This window comes from Cardiocondyla obscurior, linkage group LG06 (assembly GCF_019399895.1).
Source record: "Cardiocondyla obscurior isolate alpha-2009 linkage group LG06, Cobs3.1, whole genome shotgun sequence".
NCBI lineage: Eukaryota > Metazoa > Arthropoda > Insecta > Hymenoptera > Formicidae > Cardiocondyla > Cardiocondyla obscurior.
Window position 1 is genome coordinate 2985773 of NC_091869.1, and position 25428 is coordinate 3011200.

Consider the following 25428-nt stretch of genomic DNA (forward strand, 5'->3'; position numbering starts at 1 on the left):
ATTTGTGCTTCGTGTAGCGTATCGTAATGCTGTGTAAGGTACGTACGTACATTTGTAATTTATGGTTAAAAAATTAATTGTGAGGTTAAAAAATTTCCTTTAACGTAGAAGGACCAAGTAAATGAACGCGCGCTTTACAATGTCTAGCGTAATAAATAATTAATTTTTATATTTAATTTTAATCTCTCTTTTTATGTTTTGAGTGCACGGAATTTTATCGAATATTATAATCGCCTGAGAATCCTCGCGAAATCTTCGTTCGCGTTTCATTCAAGACAATGTCGTACATTCAGCACATAATTTATTCTTGTCACATTTTGCCGTGCTTAATATCTTAAGATCAAAAACAGATTGCCCGCCACGCCGCCGCGAGCGGAATGGAATGTCGAGAAACGTGTACAATTTTTCTGATGCGGAGATACCATATTTTCCTAGCCGGTCTTAACCTTGGGCTTGTCCACAAAAGGAATGTCGTGCAAGAAGATGGTCCAGAGACTTTTTCGGAGGCGGGATTGTCCGGGAAGGATTCCGGGGTACAAATATCTGAAAGTCACTCCCCTTTCTTTTAGAGCGGCTCTGAGTTTGGGATCCGCCTGGCTCTGTGCCCTCTCTTCCAATTCAAACAGCCTCTTCATCATGGTTGAGAGAAATCATCATGGTAGTTGCGTCTAGAACGACTTTTGTGGTGGAAGACGCTGACCTAAATTCGGCACTGAACGCTTTAATAAAGACATTCTTCATTCGGCTTTTGTATTATTAAAGAATTGCCGGCTGTAAATCGCCGTCGTCTTTTGTAGATCTCGCTATCTCGTTGCCTTCGCTAGGGTTCAGAAGGGTTGTGCCCAACGCATTAAACATTACTAATGTCTGACATAAAGGTATTGTCCTCCGTTATTTCGTTACGCGGTTTCTCGTGGAACGAACCACACAATTGTATTCCTATATAAAAAAAGAAAAAAAGAAAATGAAGAAAGCGCTTACATTTACGGCAAAAAAAAAATCAATAAGAAATTTAAAAGAAGAGCTGATAAGTAGTTTAATATTATAACTGAAATCCCACGCGCGACGATAGTTACACGATGATCTGTGATAAGTTCTCTACTCATCTTGAATATGACATATGATCAAAGCACAAAGAACATCAGTGTTCTTATCAAACAGAATATCATTGTAAGGTTCAGAATCAAGCATTCATTATTCATTTGATACAAGCAGCGAATTCAGAAGCTTGCGCTCCGATGATCGTATTTATACAAAGTAAACGAGTTCGTTGTCCAGATATTCATAGAATATTACCCCATATGATTTATACATTCATTAGAGTTGCAGCACCAGATTCTCTAATATTTCTCTTTTATGGATTTTTTTTGAAATAGCTTGGGAACATATTTTAATAATCTCATAGGGTATATACAATGATTTAACATTAATATGAAAGTTTAACTTGCAGTGATTGAAATAAATGTTAATGCACTGTGTAATACAAAATATTTCTTTTTTCAGATCTGAGATGTCCAACTTGTTGATTGATGAGGAAATGGAAAATGCTATCTTTTTATCCTCAACGTACCAAGGTAAGATATTTATTAACCTTTAAATTTACCCAGCCCATGTATAATGAAATAAGTTCTGCTTCTGTATTTTATAACAGACAAATGTCGTTCTTAACAAAGATATAACGCGTGTTTCCTTACAATGTTAGGATAATCAACGGTGCTCTAGCAATAGCTTACCCGCACCCTACCGTTAGCTCTATGTGTTTTATGGCCTCATTAATTTCATTTTATGTTTCAATTCAAACATATTGATGAAACTCATCTGTTTTTACTCATAGTAAATTAAAATAATTTATTCATTTATATCACTTTATGCGTTTCAATTTGAGTTCATAAATATTAAAATTTATATGTGAAAAAATATGCAGACATATACATAAAAATAAAATTTAGAACTATAAAACATTACCGGAATTATATTGTAAAATCAAAATAGTATAAATCAAAGTATTTCAATATCTGTAATAAGTTATGAAGTATTATTATACAATTTCAAAGCTTATGTAATTAAATGAAAAAATTCCTAATAACTGCAGGTATATTATGTATTCATATTTTATATTTATAAATCTTCAGTGATAATTTTTGCTAAGTTATCCTTCACACTTTACCTCTCGCTCAGAGCAAGGTTTTACAACCGGTAAAGCAGGTCACTTTTAAAATTAACAAGTCTTGAACGTATTAAGTAAATTGATCGTTAATTACTGGATTGTAATAACTGTCCTCGCGCGTTTCATTTTTTTATTATAAACCTGTTCTGTCGTTAATTTTTCCACAGTTTTTTTGTCTTTTTTATAACTTTGATCATACGTCTTTCAATAATTATCGTACTATCAAACATTTATGTTCTCTTTTCTACTATTAACATTTAATAAATATACATATAGACTATTTAACAATTAAAAGGAAATTTATGTTTCACGAAAATTAATAGCAACAGTTGAAGATAACAGTAGTTATAGATGTAAATTTAAAATTATTGAGATAAAAATCTCATAAATCACTTTATGCATTTATTTATACGCAATGATAATTATGTAAAATTCCTATCGACTGCGAAATAATAGAAAATTTGATGCAACCTTTGTAATCAGGTGATAACACAAAAGACCATCAGATGGCAAAGGAAGCATCGTTCAAATCCTGGCATTGACTTTATCTTTACTCCTGACGCACTATCGATTCATATACGTGTAAAATAAAATATTAAGTACAATTTTTGAAAGCTTATTATATTTTTTATATAATTAAATAATGAGAATAATATTGTCTATTTCGGATAATTCTAAAAATTGTTTTGCGTTTTGAATTTCATAATCTTGATGTAAGAAAAGGAACGTCAGCTATGATAGTGTTATTTTAAAAATCTTGTTGATTAAATATCATTAAATTGAAGTAAAAAATAATATGAGAGTTCATAGGAATGTGCGAAATGAGGGGCAAAGAAGGAAAAAGAAGGGAAAACTTACCTGGAATTAGAGTCCAAACCGTACGTTGAACTTATTGCTTGAAGGAAAGTGGAAGAGCTAAAGCTAAAGCTATCAGAGCGATGAGGAATGAACGCTGGTTTAGCAAGAGCGCAGATTTGCCGGGCTTGAGTGCAATGGCCCCTTCACTTTAATGTTCCTCTTCTCTCTAGCTACGCGCCTTCTAATCCCTCCTTCAAAATTCTCGTCTCGTTGCTTCGGTCTTTTTAGAGATCCATTGAATGAACGTCCATCATTTGTATGAATTTATATCTGCAATAAACGACACCGTCATTCTTCCTCGCGTCACGTGGAACATCACGACGTAGCGACAAGCATCGAATGCTCAATTTGCATAATTGAAAACTGAAGTATACTATCGTGACAAGCGAATTATTATTATATATTAATTATTTATTAATTATTATATGTTGATAAAATGAAATATAGTTCGTGTAAGCAGTAGATATTTTACTTTTATCGGTAAATTCGTTAACTATTGGTCATTAAAACGACAATTAATATTAAAGGGGTGTATTCGAAAACGTAAATGACGCTTTGAAAAGTGCATTTAGGCCCATTTTTTGGGTATCTACATGGCCCGCTGCACCTTCCCCATTCACATGACTTTCTTCACGCCCCCGCTATATTCGACACGCGCCCTTCTACGCTATAAGCTTAAAGGCCCTGACTTTTACGATTCTGTTCAAGTGGTCATAAAACCGAAGTTTATTGCCGTCATGATTTTCAAGCAAACGGGTTGCCACCTGTCGGAGTCTCGCAAAGCGAAAGCTGTATTGAGTGTTCATCAAGAGCACCGTCAAATTAAAAGCTTAATAAACCTCCACGTAACTTTTATGATCTCTTTTTTAGTAACACGCGCGAATCTAGTAAGAGTACTCTGGAGCTCTGCATCACTATTTATTACTCAATAATAGTCTTTTAATAATTAAAAATAAAATTTAACAATTTGAATATATCGCAGGCGTTATTTTGCTTAATTAAAAAGATTTATTATTAATCGATTTAAGTATTTGAAATATTCGATTTTCGGCGTTTGTTACTCCCACGAATTTTTTATAGCAAAGCAAGTGGCTCATACTTGAAGCTTTTGTAATGGCAAGAACGAATAAGCAAACAGCCACGGTCAGCTTCAGCGAGAAGCTTATGACGGGGCATTACTCGGCTCGTTACGGAATAATTTACGAGGTGCGAACCGCGGGGACGATAATCCGGCGACATTTACATCCCAATAAACACTCCCGATACTAGGAGCGCGGCGCGCGCCGTAGAAGTTGCTGCTTGACTACCGGTCTTACGGAGGTCTCACTTTTACGACATTTTAATTGCACGATTGTCGTTTAATTGATCCGTAAAACGACAGCGCGACTCGTAAAAGGCGTTCACGACAATATTCTTATCTCTACGTTTACTCTTATCCTCGGATCATCCCCACGTCGTCGGGCATCCCCGATTCCGAACCGGTTCGATCTAATACGATTTCAAATAATCGGGATGTTTCATAACGGCGCGCCTCGGCCCTAAACCTGTTTGCTTCTTATTCGCGCGACTTGTCGATCAGGCCGTTCCGCGCCGCAGATAAATTTACAACGTAGCCGCCGCAATAACGATAATCGCGAGATAGCTCGTTGATGTTGGTCGTTTGAATGTCTGAATGGATCTGGCGAGGTTAGTTCGTTACGAGACGGAAAGGTGGCGGTGCACGTATCCTCGCGTATCCGTCGCGCGGGAGAGAAAGAGGCGATGCGAGCGTTGCGTGACGCGCGTGCCGCGCGGTGCTTCCGTCTCTCTTTTTCTTTCTCTCTCTCTCTCTCTTACTAGCACCCTACGGACACGGGACACGGCGTGCTTCCCTCCACGTTTCAGTAGTGGGAGCTTACGGGGCGGCGCCTAGCCGCTCATGGGCGTCGTTCCGACTTGGAACTACTTTCGCACGGCGTAGGAACTTTCGTGCTGCACCAGCGCGGCACTCGTGACGAATTCAATTCTGATTGGTCCTTAAGTATAACCTCCTCCCTTAAGCGGCACGTTCTCCCTCTGCGCTGCTATCGCGACGGTGCCTGCTCCACTTCGTCTCGCTCTTAGCCACTGCAATTGCGCATAACGTTCTTTCTTTTCTTCTTCGTCCTTTGCCTTCCCGCCCCGGGGTCTTCTTATCCGTTTCTGCTCGTGTCTTTACGCGCTCCCATCCCTCTCCGTTTTCTCATCTCTTCTTCTTTTGCTCCGCGACGAGAGGGTCCTTCCCTCTTTCCGCCTCGCGCCGTCTTATCTGCCCGCGCGTCTCAAATGTGACGCGCACGGCGAGCGAGTACGAATTTAATCTGGCGGCACGGTCGTTGTTACTGGAACACCCGACAGGGGGCACTGAGAAACCGCGGCGTGTGAGAGAGAAAGAGAGTCGGTTCGACGAGGAAAGGGAAAGGGCGAGCATCGTCGAGAGGTGGAGCGAGACAGAGTCGGAGGACGAGAGAGCAATTGTGGAGGGAACGTCGGGGGTGGAAGAGAGGAATAACAACAGTAGACCGAGCGAGAAAGCTCGGTTATCGCGCCGAAGAGGGGGTCGGTATGCGCGGAACAAGGAGAGTATAGCACGGCGATCTCTCCGTTAGGACGTAGTATTCTGGAAGAAGAGTGCGCGCGAGCGAGAAGCGACAGTCGCGCGCGAATAGGAAAGAGAGACCGTGACGGCAAGCAAGACAGAGAGAGCGAGAGAGCGTGTACGGGGAAACGGCGGCTGGTGGAACAGGGAAGGAAACTACGGAGGGAGCGCGAGCGAGGCCGACCGCGAAGGAAGAAAGACGGGACGAGGTGAACGAGCGAGCGAGAGACAAACGACGGTACAGAGTGGCGGCGGTACACGGGACGCGAGAAAAGCAGTAGTGTGCCGTGGACCACCGCACTGGCATACCGTGATTCGTTACGATCTCCAACGTCCTCCGACTCGTACCGGACCTCGCAGTCATCGGCGAAGTCGCAACACGACGAGTGCTAAGTGCAGTGCGGACCGGCGGAGTTAACTTTGATTCCGCGATAGATCGACCGGGCCCCCAAGAGGCCTTGACCCGATCCGGCCGCGAATTCGAGTTCGTTTTTAAAAAACAAAAAAGCTAGGGAGACCGCCCGCGAGGGTGGCTGTCGCGTGCCGGCTGACCGAATCGTCGTCGGGCGAGCACGCGGTAGAAGAGCCCATGGGCAATTTTATAGCCCGTCTTATTACCCAAGTTTATTGCATCGTAACGGTTTAACGATCATCGCCCGTTTCCATAGTCGAGACCGGCAGTTTATGCCTCGCCCGTAGCGGTAACCATAACAAGACCATAAAAAACTCTCGCCGCTGACATGACACCCATTCCGAATTACACTCTTACGGCCTACTGACATTGACACGCTGGGTGTAACCAACTTATACCTGCCGATGACTTTTACGGCCTCTTAAAAATTGTTTAATGCTCGTTCACTCGTCCCTCGTCAACTCTATCGTTTGTCGCCACTCGTGTCGAACGTATCGCTCTCTTAATCGCGCACGTTTCGGTCCGGAGTACGTCGTGCAAGAACAAAGATTTTACTTCCGTTTTAATTCGAAGGCGTATAATCGGCGCGACCCGCGATCGAGATTAAAATTACGGACTAGTGAGTTTCGACTAGCCGCGCGGGACCGCTCGGACTCTGACTTCCTCCTCCTTTCACGTTTTTCGAGTGCCGGTGTTTCAGTGCAAGTGATTCAAAATACCCGGGATAATGAACTCGTATTTTGAGCAGACCGCGGGTGGCTTCTACGGGAGCCACCACCACCAAGCAGGAGCTGCGAGTCAGCACCACGATCCAGCGACCGCGGCAGCGTATCGAAGTTTTCCGCTCGGATTGGGTATGTCGCCTTACGCCTCGGCGCAGCATCATCATCACACGTCGTCGTCGTTGGGAATTCACCCGGGCGGTGGAAGTAACGCAAGGCCGCCTCAAGACTCGCCGTATGACGCGAGCGTCGCGACGGCTTGCAAGCTTTATTCAACGACACCCGAAGCGACCGGTCACACCACGTCCTCGTACTCGACAACGGCAACGAAAGACTGTAAGCAGCAAGATCAGACGTCGACCCATCAGAACGGCTACGCTGCGGTGATGGCAGCAGCAGCGGTCAAGGACGTCTGGCAGTCGGCGACCTCGGGGGCGAACAGCCAGAGCAATTCGGTCGTGCGTCCCTCCGCGTGCACCCCTGAGAGCACAAGGGTCAGCAGCTACGGCGGCCTCGTAGGCGGCGATCCAGCGTCGAGTCCCGGTAACAACAGCTCGTCGAGATCTCTCACGTCATCCTGGAACACCTGCAGTTTAAACTCGTCCGCGAGTCAACCGGTCGCCACGCAACTGCATCAGCAACCTACCACCAACCATACTTTCTACCCCTGGATGGCTATAGCAGGTGAGTTTGCATTCATAAATGTGCTCTTATAAGACTATTATCATAACAGCCGCGATGAAATATAGGAGCTGCCACGGTTAGGGGAAACGTGGGGAGCCGACGACCACGTGGTCGGGAAGGCGTGGTGGATCAGGCTCGTCCGTCTGGTTTTACCAGGCTAAATTGTTAAAATTGCCTCCACGCGATCGAATTACCTAAAAGTTTTCGAGAACCAGATTATAAAATAGTACGTTTTACACGCGTCTCGCAAATAAATTCAAACGGGTGAATAATTTTCTATCGTGTCCGCGCGAACGGCGTGAGTTATTTCACTCTTCTTTTGTTTACAAAAAAAAAAAAAAAAAAAAAAAAAAGCGAAAGATACAGATATATACGTTCTATTCGCCGACTGTAGCTTATCACGCTACCGCGCCGAATACGATGAAATTTTTCCCAAAGTCCATTTGTGCGTCGCTTTGAAATATGACATGTCCGTCACGAAACCCGAGGTAACAGATTTACAGTCGTTGACAAACTAAAAGCGCTCTATTGCCTTCTGGTAAAATAAACGCATTGACAGAAAAAAAAAAAAAAAAAAATTGGCAGCGAGTAAAGCCGACGTGTAAAAATTGTTATTGAATTATTGTTATTAAAGTTAATATATATGCTCGGAATTTTTTCTTACGTCAAATTAAAGTTGTCACTGCAATTTTGAACTTTTAATTATCAAGCGTATAAATTGTTATTTTTATAGCACAATGAATGCAAACGAATATTAATGTATGCTCGTAGTCAAATTGCTAGTCTTATTTTATGTTTTTCCGCGCTTTCGTATGAAATGTAAATTCCGCGAGTTTTTCATTTTCGCATACGTAGTGTCAACATGCGCGTGCTATGTTGCGGAAAATCGGCCGTGTACCTTGGCAAAATTATGTCCGCCAGATAGGTAGAATGGAGTCAAGTGCGTGTAAAATCGCCGGGTACGTAGGATATAATGGGGAAGCCCTCGTCCAATTGGGGAGGGGGGGGTTCAAGTGCCTTCCCCACTGCACTCACTCCACCGGAACCCCGAATTCCGGTAGTCAGCTGTTTCTAGCGATGTCTTTGTCCTTTTCATTGCGAGGGAGATACTCCCGAATAACCTTCTATCACGCTGTTAGTAGATATATAATCAAGGCCTTGTGGATTACGTCGCACTTTTGGCGAAACTGTTTCCTTCATTAGCTCAGCTGAATCTATAAATCTTCAACTATCCAATAGTTTTTTACATTTTTTAAAAATAACTATTTCTATCCCCTTTTTTATTTTTTGTTTGAAATCGCCTCCAGCTTCCTTTTCGACGAGAATCCTCCTCGCCGTTTTTTTTCCGGTTCGGGTTAAGAGTCTCTTATCGTTTTCTTCTTTTTCGGTTCTAAAAAATATTTTACATATAAAGTAATGAGAAACAAATTATTTTCTAAGGTATAAAAATTATTAATAAATTTTTATCTTTATTTTATATTTAAATGTACATTTTATTATTTCTTTTTCGTAATATCAAGGTATCATTCTACTTAAATCATTTGCTTTGCTTGTCACGTTTAAGAATTCGAAGGGAACAACTTTTATTCATCTTTATTTTGTGGTCAATTGAATGTTACGGATCATTGATTACGAGTTGCGAATCGATGATACACGGAACGTAATGTTTGTAGGAATCGGAGGTATGGGAAAAAGTATTTGATCGGCCGTATACTCGTATAACAGGTTCTATGCATTCGCGGATTGAAAGTCGTTGACTCATTTCGCACTCTCCGGCAGGCGCTTTTCAGCATTGTTGGGTATAATCGAGCACGATGGCATATTTATCGGCACAGGATTATGGATTAATTTGTCGTAGATTTCCAGTTAAATATAGAGCTATCAGTGTCTATCGGCAGTCGTCTATCATCGGGCACGATAAACGATACTGGTTTGTATGGCTCCGACTGTAGGAAATTAATTTACATGTCATAGCTTCCGTGATTCTGAATAATCATATTTAGATTAGATGACAAATGCAGAAATATTTATGATTTATCATGCATTACGCATATATTAAATATTACGTTATACTTTATTATTTATATTATACGAATATACATTATACGAGATTATCCAATAATATTAAAAAAAAAAATTATTTTAAGCGTGCAGAGTTTTAGCTATATTAAAATTAAATAAGTATAACTTATACGCGTGACGCCGTAATAATAGATACAAGTCTTATCATTCGAATCTTCGTTGTGGCTATTATGAAATACTAAAAATATGCGTTTATGTCTATTGTTTCTGTTCATTCTTCAAGTCCTTATCGCGTAAAGGTAATTATATACCATGAATGCATGCTAGTGTGAAATACTACATCTGTCGCTAAATTTATGGCGTTTCTAACTGCACCTTCGTGTATCGTAAGCGTACGATAAACGATTGCAGAATCGATTATATGTCTAATTCATATAAATGTAAAGGCGGCGCGGTTCATAATATAAGTTTAGTTAATGTACTACTCGATATTGAAAAAACAAATCTACGCCACGGTTCAATAACTCTCTGCTTCATTTATTTGTGTAAAGAAACATTTAAATAAAAGATTTTTTTTATCTGAAATTTTATTTCTAATATTTTACTTCTAGTAAAATTATTATTATTTTTTTTTTTTTTAATTAAATACGTATTATTTTGTCGATAAGTAATCTGCAGTACTTACCAATATCAATGAAAAATATATCTTCCTTTATTGAGCTCATTCACTTTCTCGGGTTATATCCAAACGCGAACAATATTTATCACTTCTCATTGAGGGGTAGCCGCGTCTACAGGGTAATTAGAGGGCGCGACGATAGAGACTGGGGTGCTATTTAAGCGTCTCTTCATTCCAGCCTATTGAGAGCGAGCCTCTTTTACTGTCCAGATCTAAAAAAAGATCTTTTTTAATGCAACATTAAGGGCCGCGCGATAACTTCCTGCGAAAGTATTAATCAAAATAAATATGTTGAACGGACGTGCTATTAACGTAGGTCTTCCACTTTCCAGTTTAATTTATGCCTCAGATCGATTTTTCAAAATGTTGTTCTAAAAGCATTGATATAACGCAGATTAAAGTTTTCATAATGCGATTTGTCGTTTCTTACCAAAGCATTAATTAATTTACATTAATTTGTTTCAACTGCAATTTGAAATTTATAGTGCGTTAGTAAGCGAATGAATAACGAAAAGAAAATTAGCCGGCGAGTCGTTGAAAGAAATTCAATGAATTCAGAACCCGCGTCTGCCGAATTCCCGCGTAAAAGCCACGTGGTAAGCCAGCGTCGCTTCCGAGTTGGAAAAGGAGTGTAGCGCTACTTTCAGCAATAGGACGGTTGCGGGTAGGTAGGTGTTACGTACCTCGGGGAACAACCTCGTTCAATATAAAGCAGCTAGGAACAACGTTGTAACCGTAACTTTGACGTTTACGACAACGAAATCGTGGCTCAGCTCGTTTATCCCTCCTACCCGAGAACTCCCCCGCTTTGATGCTATAGCCGTTTACGAGGTTTGCCGGTAACACAGCGTTCTGCTCTCGTATCGGAGAAGATCAGCTCTGATCTTCATGAGTCGTAAGATTTCTCTTTTACGGCACGAAAATGCTCCGAAATCCTGCACCGCAAATTCGGACTTTTTCTCCCCCTCGTTTCAGTAGCGCCTGCAAAATAAATTCATTTATCGATTAGAAATGTACATAAACGTATTGATTGCTTATTTAATTAGTAGTCATCAATTAAAAATATAAATAATTATTTTTTGTAATTGCCGAACTGTTGAAAAATTAATCGAAGGCGTATGGAAAGATTGCCCGTGCATGCCTTAAAAAAAGAAAGAAAAAAGAAAATCAATTGTTGCATATTATTAGAGGGTCATATGACGGATATGCATCGTCGAGTGTAGGCGTGCATGTTGCACACAGGTGACCAAGCGGCTCGAATTTTTTCCATGTGTAAAGCCGTACGAAAACCCCCAAGCCGCGTGTAGCACGGGCACTCACACTGTTGCGCCGCGACCTAAAGAGGCAGCTCGAGTCAGTGCGTTATTCGTACACGGCGAGAACCCTTTCCGTGTGTTGCTCCGTTGGCCCGGATGAAGTATGACGTACGAGCCTCTCCGTATGACTTACTACGCCCTTTTTTCCCTTCCCCACGCCCGCCGTTCGTACTGTTCAATCGAAAAACATCGGGACCTTCTAAAAAAATGCACGCCCTTTAGTTACAATACGTGCCCATCAGCAGAAGAAGATAAGAATATAACGCGGGAAATATTCTCGCATGCTTGTTATTCCGTCAGGTGTTTAATAAATAATTTAATAGATTATATATCTTATTCACATCTCATTCGAATATCAAATTAGTTTCAAATTAGACGAATTCCGGTATCGATTCGCCGACGCAGCGCTACCTTTACGAATAATACCTTCGCCGTGCGATTTCTCGATAGGTTTTTATTACCGCTAGACTTGTGCCTCGCAGGCGTAAGAAATCACGCGTGATTAAGCGGAGGCGCAAAACGGAGAGCGACTGCCCCGAGTAGCGTGACAAGGAATTGGTAACAATTTTTATAATCGTCTCGGCATAATATTATTGCGAGTTCACCACGAAAGATCGCCGTCGCGCTCTGCAAGGTGGACTAGTTCCGACGTCGGCGCCATTTAGCCGAGTCGCGCGGCCACCAGGTACGCGCATACCTATCCACGTATCTCGCGTACCTTTCGTATTTTAATTTAAGCATCGCCCCGCGTCCAGTCACGCCATTCGCGCTGTATATAATGTACGACTTAAGGTATAATCTTTGATCGATCGTATCGTCCGCGTCTTGTCCCGCGTCCTGCTTCTTCCTTTCGCAACTAGTAATTTTGACCCGCATGGCGCTCCCCGAGGAACTCGAGTAAGCTTGTTATTGTTATTATATTTAGGTTTCGTTCCGTCTTACGGAGTGCCGGGCGGACTGCACCTCGCCCAGCTCGAAGTGAAAACTTTCGAGCTACAAGCTCAGAAGGGCGTGCACTTTCGAATGGCACTGTTTGATCAATTCTCTCGATGTCTGCGGATCCGACCGCGGCGAGCATCGTGAAAATTTTAATCGAACACTGTTTTCTTTTGGCGATAAGAATTGAGTTCGGTCCCTTTTCGGTCGCTATTTTGTTTTGTTGTCTTCCGCTTGGTCTTATTACAATATGTGGCAAGAAAAAAAATTAAAAGAAAATAAGAAAAAAAAAAGCGTGACCACCGAACCGTGTTCTGTTAGTTGAAATCCTTTCGGGGAGGAATTGCGCGAGTAGTCTTGCGTCTACAAATTACGATGGGAAGGGAAAAATGTATATATGGGCATAAGCGTAACGCGCCGCGGAGCGTCGAGGCGTTGAGGCGCTGATCGGTACGTCACACCGTCAGTACAACGACTGCCAGGGTTCTCAATTTGATGAACGAGCTGTTCGCATGTACAACTCGTGCGCCAGCCTGACTTTATATACCGGCAACGGCCGTACGTTACTCCGGCGTTTTGCAAATTTCATGCCGTGGAAATTATTGTTAGCAGTCAGTATTAATCCTCGTATATCGCCGTCCGCTTCGATCAATTAATTAAGCGCGGCTTCTGATACGGGAGAGAGATGTGAATGCTTTCTGACGTGGACGTTGTCGCGGGAATCCGTTACACAGTAGTAATGGCTCTGCCCATAAAGCCTCGTACGCGTGTCCGTTTAGAACTTGCGCGCAGCAATTTTTTTTTTTTTTTTTTTAAGAATTTAGTTGGGATTAAAATTTTTTTTGTTCTGTAAATAAATGTTTAATGATTAAGATTTAATTTGTGCATGCACGTCTATCAATATCTTCTTAAATACGTCTATTGTTGTACCGCCCACGCTGCAATTTGCTAATAGAACATAGTGCTTTATATAGAATCTGTATAGGGAACGTGCTTAGTTGCTCGGCGATCAGAATGATTACACCGCCAGACAAAGACCGCGTCTAGTCGTGCCCGCGAGGAAAGACGAGTATGCGGTAAGATAATTGATTCGAAAGCGTTCTTGCGTGCATTTTTCACGGTACTTGCCTGTCGGTTGTAGACGAAACGTTATAATCGCAAAATAAAATTAGACTCCTAGACGTCTAAGTTGTTTGTCAAGGTTCAAGTTAACAATTAATAAACGTTATTTTGCTGTAAATATTTCAAGTAAATTAATAAGTATTCCCGAATAATTAGCTTACGAGTAATCAAAAGTATAAGAAACGTAATACTTCCTGGTTGGCAATTATCCATCACATTACTGCCAGCGATCCGAGGAGTTACTGACAAGGTCGCTTGGCTTATAAGGCACGCGTTGAAATCGAGCCACCACCGCCGCTGACAGCCGCACGAAAAAAAATATTTTCGAAACACGTTTCACCTGCGCGCTCTGTCCTCATTCTTATTTCGTCTCACGTATCGCCGTATCTGCAACCGAAGTGGGGCCGGCGCGTTAATATTTAATTAATACGCAACGACGTAATCGGCGCCCGTTGATACTGCCAAATAGTTTTCCACGTCCGTAACTCACGCGGGCTACTCTTTGCACCGGCAAACTTTGCCCACCGTTCTTCCCGTCTGGTCCGATGGGCGGCCATTATGAACAGCACCTGCCACTCCGGCTACGACCTGACCACAATACCTTCACCACTATCCCCATCATTGGGGGAACCATCCTTGTCAGTCTCCAACGATCGTACCAGCTCGATTTAACGAATCTTGCGAGATTAAATCTGCGTGCAGAAGCAAGGAAATTGATATTAAGCTTAAATCCTTCCATAAATTTTACGCCACCACTGCAAATATATGTAAGTTATATTATATGTTTTTTTTCTTTTTTTTTTAATAAATTCATTCTATTAACATTTATTTTTGAACGCCGCGTAGTTTATACATACAGTTTTATTCATCGCCGCAATTAATTTTTATTAGAGATCACGCGAGCTATTGATTTATATTTCCAATTTGTTGCATTTAGAATGTTTTATCAATCGAATAATTTGCGATTCGGTGATAAACAGCGATTAAATTCCTCGCGGGGGAAAATTTCGTGATTTATTTCCAGATGTTGGTAGTGAAAGAAATTTTCAGAGCTAAAAAACGGTACATGTAATATATGTATATATAATTTTTTTTTCTTTTTTTCTAACACGCTTTATTAAGAACTGAGAATAGTTCGTCAGAGGCCTAAACTGAGAACATATATTAAAGTCAAGTAGCAGGCAAACAAAGGGACTTTAAAATTAAGAAATTCTCGCTTTTTAGACGCTTGGCGTCCGAGCAATTCTTCTGAAAAAAACGGACGGTTGCAGACAGGTAAATTATGTCGACGTCGAGCTGTCTTTCCATTTGTCTTCGACCTCCAATGGCTATGCAGCAAATGCCTAAACTAGTGTCCTTTAGCAGTCAACTTCTGTACGTGGCTAGAAACACTTAAAAAGCAAACGTGTAATTACAACGAACGGTAGTTGACGAAAAGTTTGATTTACAAATAACTTGCACGAAGGCTGGGAGACGCTGGCTTGGGAGTCCGCTCGGGGGCGGGAAGATAAAACCTTTTTGTTGACTCGATCACGTCGGTAAAATTATGAATGGAACAATCCGCGAAATATGCGGAGGCTTTGGAGGCGCTTCTCGCTAATGAAAATGTACGATGCGCGAGAGTTTGTAGTGAAATTATGTATTCGTCACGTGCGCCTGTTTTATCAGTATGCGTACGGAGCGTTAGAGGCAGAAAGAGATACGGACGCAACATTGTGTGGCGATTAAGCGTTCGAGTCCGAGCATTATGTAACGCGGCGACGTCACGTTGCCCGATCGCCATGCATACACGTCCGCGCGCGCGAGCGCTCGTATAAAAGTTATGATGTATTACCTCCGCGACATATTTATTAAATGCTGCGAAGATATTAGACCGGCGCGAACCGACATCGTGCACTCAAGTACGGACAAGCATTTGTTGTGCGCCATTAGCCTCGATAATTTATGGCTACCGTGCCGTTCGGAGTTATCTAAAGCTGCTCTCCCTACGCCTCTACGGTTTTTCATTCCGTATCTGTCTTTCGTTCGGTTCCGGACGTGACGTTCGGCTCGAGAAGTCAATTTTATGATCCTAGTAAGCAATACGATTATTTCGATTGCAACAAATTGAACGTGCGACTCGCGTCACCTTCGCCGTCGAAGGAAACAGCGTCAACGATGCGTTTCGCAACAATTGTTTAACAAAACGCATTCAGGGCACGGGCCGCGCGGAGATGAATTAATCTCGATGAGAATTAAATTGTGCAAGCGTTCTCAATGGTACAATGGCAGACCACAAAGCTATCGACCGTTCGTTAGAACCGGCGGCGCATAGAATTTTTAATTTATGGAGCAGGTTTTTCTCTAGGAATGCACGCACACACTTGTTTGTTTGATTTACAAGCTGGTTCGAAGTTTCCTAGTCTCGGAATATCTGTTATATATTTTAAAGTTATAAAAATTAAGAATGTAACGTAGAATATCTGTAAGAAAAATAATAAGAAATACATCTTTCTTTTTTTTTAATTAATTTTTACTTATTTCTAATTTTTCTATCTGCCTCAGATTTGAGGATCAAGATCCTCTTTTTTTTTTTTGTAAATAGCATAATAATATCCCAGAAATTTACGTAAGATCCCAGATAGTACTATAATTCACCTCGGCAATAAAATTGGTGGGTCGGGTACGTCGGCACGTTCGTCCTTCAAATTGTCGTTTTACACGACAAGAAGAGAGGCACAGGTACAAAACTAATACCACCAAGGCACACTGATATCCGCGGCCCTCCCCGACCATCTAAATAGCGTTTCCACGACGACAGCGGAAAGGAACCGTTAGGTTTTTTTTTCTTTTTTTTTTTTTTTTTTTTGCGGGAAAAAAGTCATAAAATAAGCGGTCAAAGCCGACGACAATAAACATAACTTTTACTTTCTATCTTCTTTTGGGCCTGTCTCGGGTTCACCCGAGAGTCCGACGTCCGGTCTGTCCACGAAGCCGCCAGTTCAACTCAATCCGCCGTTGATGCCTCATCGATAGCTACTCCTGACGGAGAAATATGTAGCCGCGAATGCGATCTGTTCCGGCATTCTTTAACAGATCGTGCCGACGGGTTTGACGTATCATACCTGTGCTTACGTGAAATTAATCGAGTGTGCACGCGTCAGAACTGTCACACGTCGGAATTATAAACATATACATCTCGAGGATAGTGAAATCACAATTACTTCTCTCTTTTTTTTTTTAATCCAGGGGAGTGTTTTATTTTCCAGACCGCCCCTAATTGTTCACCCTTTGCTTTACTCACCCCTCGAGAATAACGTTCGTGGTTGCGGACGTACATACGTCGTTCGGTCGGACCCGGCTAGGCGGCGGGCGAAAAGGGTGACTTTCAGTATGTTTACACGTATATGTCTGTCGCGCAAATTGATCGAACGCGAGGCCGCGATCTTGGACTGCACCGACGCGAATGCATTGCGCTCCGCCTTGCCAGGATTTACGGCCCGGTGAGTTAGAATTGCGCCAGTCGGCACATGCGCTCGTGAGAAGTGAGTCGCAGAAAAACGGGTTTCGCGAATGCGATTCGAATCGAAGTAGAGCTGCGGCGCTCGCGGTGATAATCGGTATCGTTCGTCGGCTTTGTTCGAATTCTCGCCGGGCCTCGCGGATCGTGCCTTACGTAATCAGGGGATGGGTGGTCTGCCTCGGGAACACCTCCCCTAAGTTCCACCACCGCGTAATCGGTACCCGGTAGGGTGTGCTTACTGCCCCCGCGATGTATCTCCCAGGTAGCAATTTTCCCTTTTCGTACTTATCTCCGTTTGATAAAAATTAAAAACGCGGCCGCGCGCGCGCGATAAAATCGCACCCCGCGGGGGTCAAGCGCCGCGCCGAGTTCCACCCCCTTCAGTTAACAACCTCAGTCTGGCCGGTCTTCTATTGTGCACACACTTCGTCCCTCGCTACGTTCCAATTTGTCCTTTTTTTTTCAAATTGCGCGTATTTTACGAGCCCGCGAGTATCGCTTTCGATCGCATCCGAAAAAAATCGCATTTTGCGTCCTGTTTGGCGCGGCAATTTTTTGCAGGAAAATTTTCCTGCGAAAACCCGCCGTCACATCCCGCAATTTCCCGTAGTATCGACGTACCCGGGCGATATTAGAGTGCATATAGGCGCGCATAACACCCCACGCCGCATCATCGTGCATCGAAATTGGTATTCAGACTGTCGATCGCTCATTACTTACTCTCCGTAACTAAAATTACATCTCTCGCGTTTTCTCTCCCCCTGCCCTCTCGGCCGCTCACGGTGGCGTTTACGTGTGCACGCGAGGGTGCGCGCCCATGCATACTGTTTTCCTGACACGCATGTATCCTCGGATCCGACTGTTCGTTTCGCCTGTCCCCCTTCGCCCGTACGTTGTTAACAACGAGATCACGAACTGGTTTGGCGGCAGCGATTCAACTCTTTTCTCTCCACCTCGGCGAAACGCCGAAATCCTTTCCGGCGAGATCGAGCGCCGAGTTAAGCACCAATTTACCGGCGAAACTTGAAATTTGCGCGAAACCACGCTTTCGTAAACACTACTCTCCAAGTGTTCGGGTTCCGCGGACTTTGCGAGGCCTTTGTTCTCGCCTTGTCCGCGCGGATTTTCTTTGTGAAATATTCCTCGGATAGCCAGTAACTTTACTTTCGTTCTAAACGCAATTCTCTTCTCGATCGGCTCCCGTCCACCTCCCTCGCATTATCCGTTTTTGCGTCGGCGTCTTTCCCCGATTCGTAATTTTTCCCCCCTTCGGGCGCCATCTTCCTCTTTCTTTATAATATTTTTGCGCCGCCGTTCCCCCTTTCGGTTCGCGTAGTACGCCACTATAGGCTTTCTTGTATCTCCTTCGTTTTTTTACGCCACTCTGTTTTGCTGTCCCTATGCCCATCCTCTCCCGTGCACTTCTCTCCACACTCATTATTTTCTCGTCTAGCGTTTTGCTTTTATATCCGTCAATTCCATATTTTCTTTTTCTCGCGGCGGCAGCCAATCCTTCTCTTCTACATCGTGTTTTCGCGTCTCGATTCTTCCTTTTGCCAGCCGCGGTTCATCTCTCCCTCCCGCTGCTATTTTTATTTCGTTTTCTCCGCCGTGTGCCAAGCTTCTCTCTACCTACCGCGCGTATCTGTATGAGAGAATCGAATCTCGGATGCTACGGAAAACACAATGTGCAGAGAGAGAGAGAAAGAGAGCGGGAGAGGGGTGAGGGGGAGGGAGGGAGCCGAGGTGGCGGAATGTAAACCAGTTATGCCGTGTACACCCTTTGGTTAAACCAAAACTGAGTGGTTTTATAGCGCCGATCTGTCTTGCCGCGTTATAACGAGTTCGTGACTCGACATAATATGATAGCCCCAACCCCGTGAGCGTCGGACTCTCGCACGAAGAGTCGCCAGAAGAGGCAGCGGAGGCTGGAGTAATAAAAAGTGCGTGGCGGAAGAAACGACAAATCGGTCCGGGCTTCTCTTCCTCGTCGCAGGTACAAGCCGCCTAGCTCAACGGTCGTTGTTTAACCCGATGGACGACTCGGACGTCTTCCTAATTTCAAACTTATTGGATTTTTCATTCCGAGTGTAACCCTGAAAGTGCTTCGCGTTGATACGACTGTAACAATTTGTTTCGCCAAAAGGGTAAAAAAAAGACAAATAAAAGAGCATAAAAGATAATGGGGATCGTGACCTGATGTAATACGATAATGCTACGTTTAATACAAATTGTACATTCCGCTTATTTCACAAAATAACGCTTCTTTGTAAAGATATAATAAAGAAATAAATTAATCCAGCTTGCATTCTTAATGTACTTGAACATTTTGCTGATTTTCGAATTTAAAATAATCACACTTAAAATCAATTATTAAATTACGAGACAAAATTAAGGCTGGAGATAAAAAAAAAATAATAAGTAAATAAAAAGAAAAATAATCCGTATAACAGAACACACGTATTTTCACGCTCGAGATCTCATCGTGGTCCAGCCGTGGCATTTCATTTCAGAAAGAGAGAAAGAGAGAGAGAGATAAAGAAAAGGAATAAAAAAAAAATACCGATACGCTCGTACGATACTTTGCTCGATATAGACTGAGCTTCGGCCGTTTCGGCGCGCGACCGAACGTCCGCGGGTTACTTCCCCAAACTGGTAAAGGGAGAAAATAAAAGACCGCTCTATTAGCATACGATTGGCACCGTCCATCTTAATTCCTGTCCTTCGCTTCGTTGCCCCCCGCGCGCCTCCTTTTGTTCTTTCTCGTGCGTATCCTCGAATAATGTTATGTCCGTGTTCTTTGGTATGTCGGCTCTAAAGCGCGCACGCGCCTTCATTCACCGAGTCGCTGATTGCGAGAATTCCCGTATGCGTATTCTTTTTATCGCATACGTGTGTCTAGTTACATGCGTAAACTTTCTCACGAAATAATAATTGCGGATATATCCATGCAGTCTATCTTTGCAAGAGAACAGAATTTATTTTGCATCTGTTAATTGCAATAGTTATTTTATTCTTAACGAGGACAAGCTATAATTCTGTAATAAATTATGCGGAAAAAAAATTCATATAAATTATATGAATATTTATTATACATATATTGATAGACGTAAGACTTCTATAATTAAAGAAAACATATTTCGTGAGATAATTTATAAATATCTATATTGCGCACAAGATCCGTTACGGAAAAATAAAATCCATCGGCGTTGACAAAGAGCATTTAACGAAGCCATCTTGAACAAAAAATTTTTTTTCCCCCGGAAAATAACATGCTATTATAGTTGGTGTTGTTAACGTAATGATCGTCATTATTATCATCAGGAGTGTCGGCTAGAGATTCTCCTACGAGGAGTCCGCCGCAAGTGCTTTTATTACAAGACTATAAAGCAGGGAAAAATTCAAGCCGACGAGATCTCATTATTATTCAATAAATTTTTACAGAATATCGATTTCCCTTTTCATGTACAGTTGCGTTGTCCCGAGCTCTTCTTATTACTTTCAACACGGCGCACTAATAGTGTAATAACTAACATAAAATCATCCTTCTATTTTTTCTTGCGAACAAAAAAAAAAGTTGCTTACGTGCACTTGTAATGCATGGTGAATAATTGTACATTCAAAAGCAGGACGATTTAAATAAAATAACACAGTGACAATTTGTAATTACTGAGCTCGAGGATACATTCAATTGTGAATGTGTGATCCATTGATTATATGACAGGGTTATACGACAAGCAACAATTCTTCTTTTTCAAAATCGTTGTATTAGGTTTTGAGATTAAATACCGTATTGAGTTTTTTTTTCTTTTTTAACACTTATAATTTTAATTTGAAACAACATAAAATTTATTTTATGATTTAATGTAACCATCATACTTTCTTCCAAACAATGTCCTCCCAATATTTCACAATTATACCGTAGCACGAAGGCGCAATTTCTCTTATGTAACAAATAATAACGCGCTGTGTGCATGTTTCATATCTCGAAAGATGAAATAATCTTGATATCGCGAAAGTGAAGTTACATAATCACAAATGAATGTTACATAATTTTTCCCGAGTAAGTAAAGTAACAGAAAATGTTTTTAAGAACTGCTTCTTTTTCACGTACCAATTATAATGACATTAAGCGACATAAGATTATGTTAAACAGAATGTAGATTTTGTTGCATATATGTGCCGAATATTTAATTCATAAATGTCGATCGGCGCGCACAGTTGCGGCTCTTAGCCGCAGACTTACGACCTCATATGGGGCAGCAAATCATTCCTGATGAACACGTTAATGATATCTTCTCGTTTGAATGCCAATCTCATACGTGTAAAGTTATTGATGCCATCGAACCATTGGGGAAACGATCCGGGAATCCGTCCATCATTGATTTCCCCCACTAGCCGCGAGCCGGGCGATCCTTTCTCCCATAGGCCTCTGGGTCTTCGAAGCCATCGACCATGACCAGACCCAGGCGTTCCTTTATCTTCTCGAATGCCTCATTGCAATTACCCTTTACACGAAAATATATTTAAGCGTATAATAGCTCGTACGGTCAGCTGATTAATATCGTTTAATTTCCTGTCAATCGGGGATGAAACACAATTTTCAATAAATTTCAAATTGCAGAAGGTACGTACTGTAATTCCCTCCCTGAAATATTTACCGATAATTTGTATTGATAATTAATTTTCTTTCGTATTTATTAATTTTTTAAAATTTTATTTTCTTTAAGCTTCAGCGTTAAATAGTTTCAGAGTGAAAATGATTTTATCACCGATGCGACGGTTATGGTTATTAATCCGCGTAAAGTTTGTCGTATTTATATCAAAGATTTTTTAGGGCTAAAGCAAAACGCCGTGTATAAAGTGAAAGCAATTCAGGATCGATTGCAGGTCCCGATCTTGCACGCCACTTAAAATCGAACGCGCATCTTATTATCCACGTCTGGTATTAATCCTAAGTCTGGGCCATGATGCAGCTGCACTTAGCCTACCCCCTCATCTGTGGAAATGCGCTCTTTGCATAATTTTACCTTATGCGGACGTATTTTTCTTTTGCCCGGATGCCGCGATACCGATGCTCGGTTTTTCGAGAGAAGAAAATATTCCAGTAATGCATATAATCACGAAAAATAAGAAACGCACTTTTTTATAAAAAATATTTAATATTTCCTTACCTTTTTTTATACTTTATTTATTAACTACTGCTCTCTAATTCGCTTTAAATTAATGAGTTTTTTTTTTTTTTGCCAATAAAGGTGTTACTCCGCGAGAAACTAAACGATCGCTCCAACCTGAATTTCCCCGCTAGATTTAGCATGTAAATGACTTTAAGTGGCGCGAGGAATGCCGCGAATGAATCGGCGAGACGGAGGCTGCGAGATTAATTTGTGACGATATCCGGAAAAGTCGCGTCCCCAGCACGGCAGGGGTTTCCCCCGCGGACGGGGGTGATGGCTGTGGAGTTGAGGCAGCATTATCAGCGCGAGCCGTCCCTTGTATGCCCACTAAATCTGCAAAATAACGGCCGGAATGTATGGAGGTGCCTAATGTTGCCGGAGCCGTCCCTTGGCCTATATTAGGCTGCGTTCGTTGCCCTTCACGTGCGTGATATTCGGAAATTTTAATGGCGCTCGTTCCGCTAGCCCCGGCAACTCTCCGCGTATATTTATTTTCCGCTGGTAGACTTTCATTAACCGAAGTAACTCACCCGCACGAACACACTTCCACGAAGTAGCGATAAACTGGAAGATCCGAAAATTTTTGTCGGATACTCCGCTATCATGCAATTCTCAAAGTGATATGTGCGCGATATGCGGAAAGGCGGCCGTTTTTGTTCACCTGAGTTTCGATTTTGCGGCGAGTTCATAATTTACGGTACGAAATTCGTAAATAGCCCCGACGAGAAGTGGGAATGCTCGTCAAACATACGCGGAGGAAAATGATTTCGATATGCCTGGTCGCGAGTCCCAGGCGGCGGCATTAGCAGCTCGTTATCCGCACGTTCGTTGGCTGACGCTTGTATCAGAAACGTGCATCAAATCAGCGTTACGAGTAACTACGCTCAGAGGAGCGACGTGACTGCTAAAAGAAAAACGAGACACACGGGCGCGCGAGAGACAAAAGAGCGGTGGGGGTGCGGAGGGAAAGCGAAATGCGATACGTTATTCCTTCGGTCACAATATTGACTGGAACTTAAGTCGACGAGATTTAGGTGACTGCCCTTGTAGACGGGAAGGAGGTGGATAAACGGCTAGTAAGTGCGATCGTGAAGTTTAGAGGGGTAGGTCTTCCCCTTAAATTCGCCTAAAGCCGATGCCGAGTTTATTAGGGTGTACGGGGGACGGTCGCTTATACGGCTCGAAAATCATGAATTCACTCCCGGATCGTGGAGCGAGCTAAATTTCTATTGTCCGTTTATTGCTACGGGAAAGGCGCGTACCTTGCGAAAATAAAAAGGAATATACTGATACGAACGTGTTTTTCCTATTCCATCCTTGGCTCCGGCGACCCTCACGAGAGCCGATCTCCGACCGGACGGATTCTTCGGATTTTGCGACGGCTATTGGCAAACTGGCTTCTCATTTTCCCTCCGTCTACCGGTGTAATCGTTATTGCTCCAATCTATCGAATTGTGAACTCCGGGTCGCCGGGAATCGCTCGCGCGGACAATGCCCGCGATGGATCGGCCTTATTACGTCCTACCGATGGTTCCGACAGCGATAGATTTTGCGGTTAAACGCGGATCAAATTGCAGCCAGACCTCACGGCTTTCCTCGCCGCTATCGGAAGAACCGGAGCGCTCGGCATGGCGTAATAATTGCGTGTGTACCGATCGGCTCGCATATCTAGACACGTTACGCACGTACGAGATAAGATTTCCAGAGTCCTTCGATCATTCTGTCCGATCTTTTATTCTTTCACCGTAAACGAAGTCCAGCAGTGTAAACTATCGATTATATCGGTGAATACTACTTCGTCGTTTTGCTCGTCCCGACGTGAAGCGGGCGTGAAATCTGTAGTCATTATCGCATCCAACGATATTTGTCAAAGCCGATCGACGTGCGGCTCGTTTCCTTTCTCCTATTGATAATTTAAATCTCAAACGATTTGATAATCGAATAATTCCAGAACGGGATGCCCGCGAATAGCAGACCGGTCGTATAAATAGACCCGCGAGTGGCTCGCGGATACGAGAGCGATGCTGCATTCCCTCGGCCTCTCGTTCGTTGAGCGTGCCGATCTGCGTACCGATTACGGTTAATTTAATTCAGTCAGTTATCACCGGATGATTACGGAGTCGGAGCAAAGCATTACTCAGAGCGCGGCCTTCCCTCGTTTTCGGAAAATTACCGCCTTTGGAAACGTTCCGCCGACCGCATTTCCTTCGCACATTTGCAACGGATAATTTTAGACATTTTTTTTTAGGCTCAACAAAACGCGAGTAACAAGCTAAGGACACCCGAGAAGTACACGCTACTTGTCGGTGCTTTAAGATTTAATCGAGATAATGTTGCGCTGCGGGCCGATACCAAGATGCATTTTAATATCATGAACTTTAATGGAAGCTTGTTCAATGGATAAAGATTCGTAAAGTTTGCATTCTATTTTTGCGATGTAAATTAATTAAAATAATAATTAAGTAGCAATAAATAGATGCGGCCTTGTTTTATTAATATTATTTTACCGTTGATTTGCCGCCGGGTAGTTTCGAAATAAGGTAAATTTTTTTTTAATTCACCGGGGACCGCATCGCAATTACGAAGGGACGGCCGCGTCACGCCGATTACAAGGTCGCACCGGCGTTTAGCCCAATTCCAAGAGCCGTGTTGTATTTATGCACTGGCCAGCGCGAGAGCGAGATTAAGCAGATTAGCCCTTGTTCAGGTCGGAGGAACCGTTTACGTCACCAGCCGATTTTGCAACAAGATTACGCGAAGAACATTAATACCGTTTCACTAAAATCACAGCAATAATTGACCCTAAATCCGACCGCTGGGTTACAGTCTTCCAGGCACGATTTTCGAATATTAAAATTTTTTGAAACTGTCTTTTGTTCTTTTTTTATTTATATCTCTAATATTTTCCTCTCTCCGAAAAGCGGTCGAGGAGCGTTTCTCTCTACTCCTTATTTTTTTTTTCTTTTTTTTTCTTTTTGGCATACTGATAAGCCCGTTAGCGATCGTTAGTGCACGTGGGTCGGCAGGACTAAAGTCCTACGTCCGGAGAGACTTCAGCGGCACGGGCATATCAACTCCTCTTGGTCGGGGGCCGTCTCATTATCTGTGCTCCGATGGTACCACGCTGCGAGCTCGCAAACCCCCTATAGTCCGGTTCGCATTATACTTGTATCTCGAAATATAAGTTGGTACGCTATCGACATTCAACGCGATT

At 42.6% G+C, this 25428-nt stretch overlaps 1 protein-coding gene and 1 long non-coding RNA gene across 3 annotated transcripts in view; one reads left to right on the forward strand and one right to left on the reverse strand.

Annotated features, from left to right (window-relative positions):
- Positions 1–5766: 5766 nt before the first annotated feature.
- Ubx (ultrabithorax) overlaps positions 5767–25428 on the forward strand; it is an 85908-nt gene continuing 66246 nt past the window's right edge. The window contains exon 1 of one of the 2 annotated variants that reach the window (XM_070657900.1): positions 5767–7460. In XM_070657900.1, coding sequence (XP_070514001.1) covers positions 6782–7460 — 679 coding nt within the window. In that variant the 5' untranslated portion in view covers positions 5767–6781. The remainder of the gene's footprint in view (positions 7461–25428) is intronic. The other variant, XM_070657899.1, reaches the window with a different exon arrangement.
- On the reverse strand, positions 8717–12520 carry LOC139103339 (uncharacterized). Its single transcript, XR_011545862.1, has 3 exons — positions 10845–12520; positions 10168–10373; positions 8717–9406 (listed from the first exon to the last, which is right to left on the reverse strand). It is a non-coding gene; the product is annotated as an uncharacterized lncRNA (long non-coding RNA).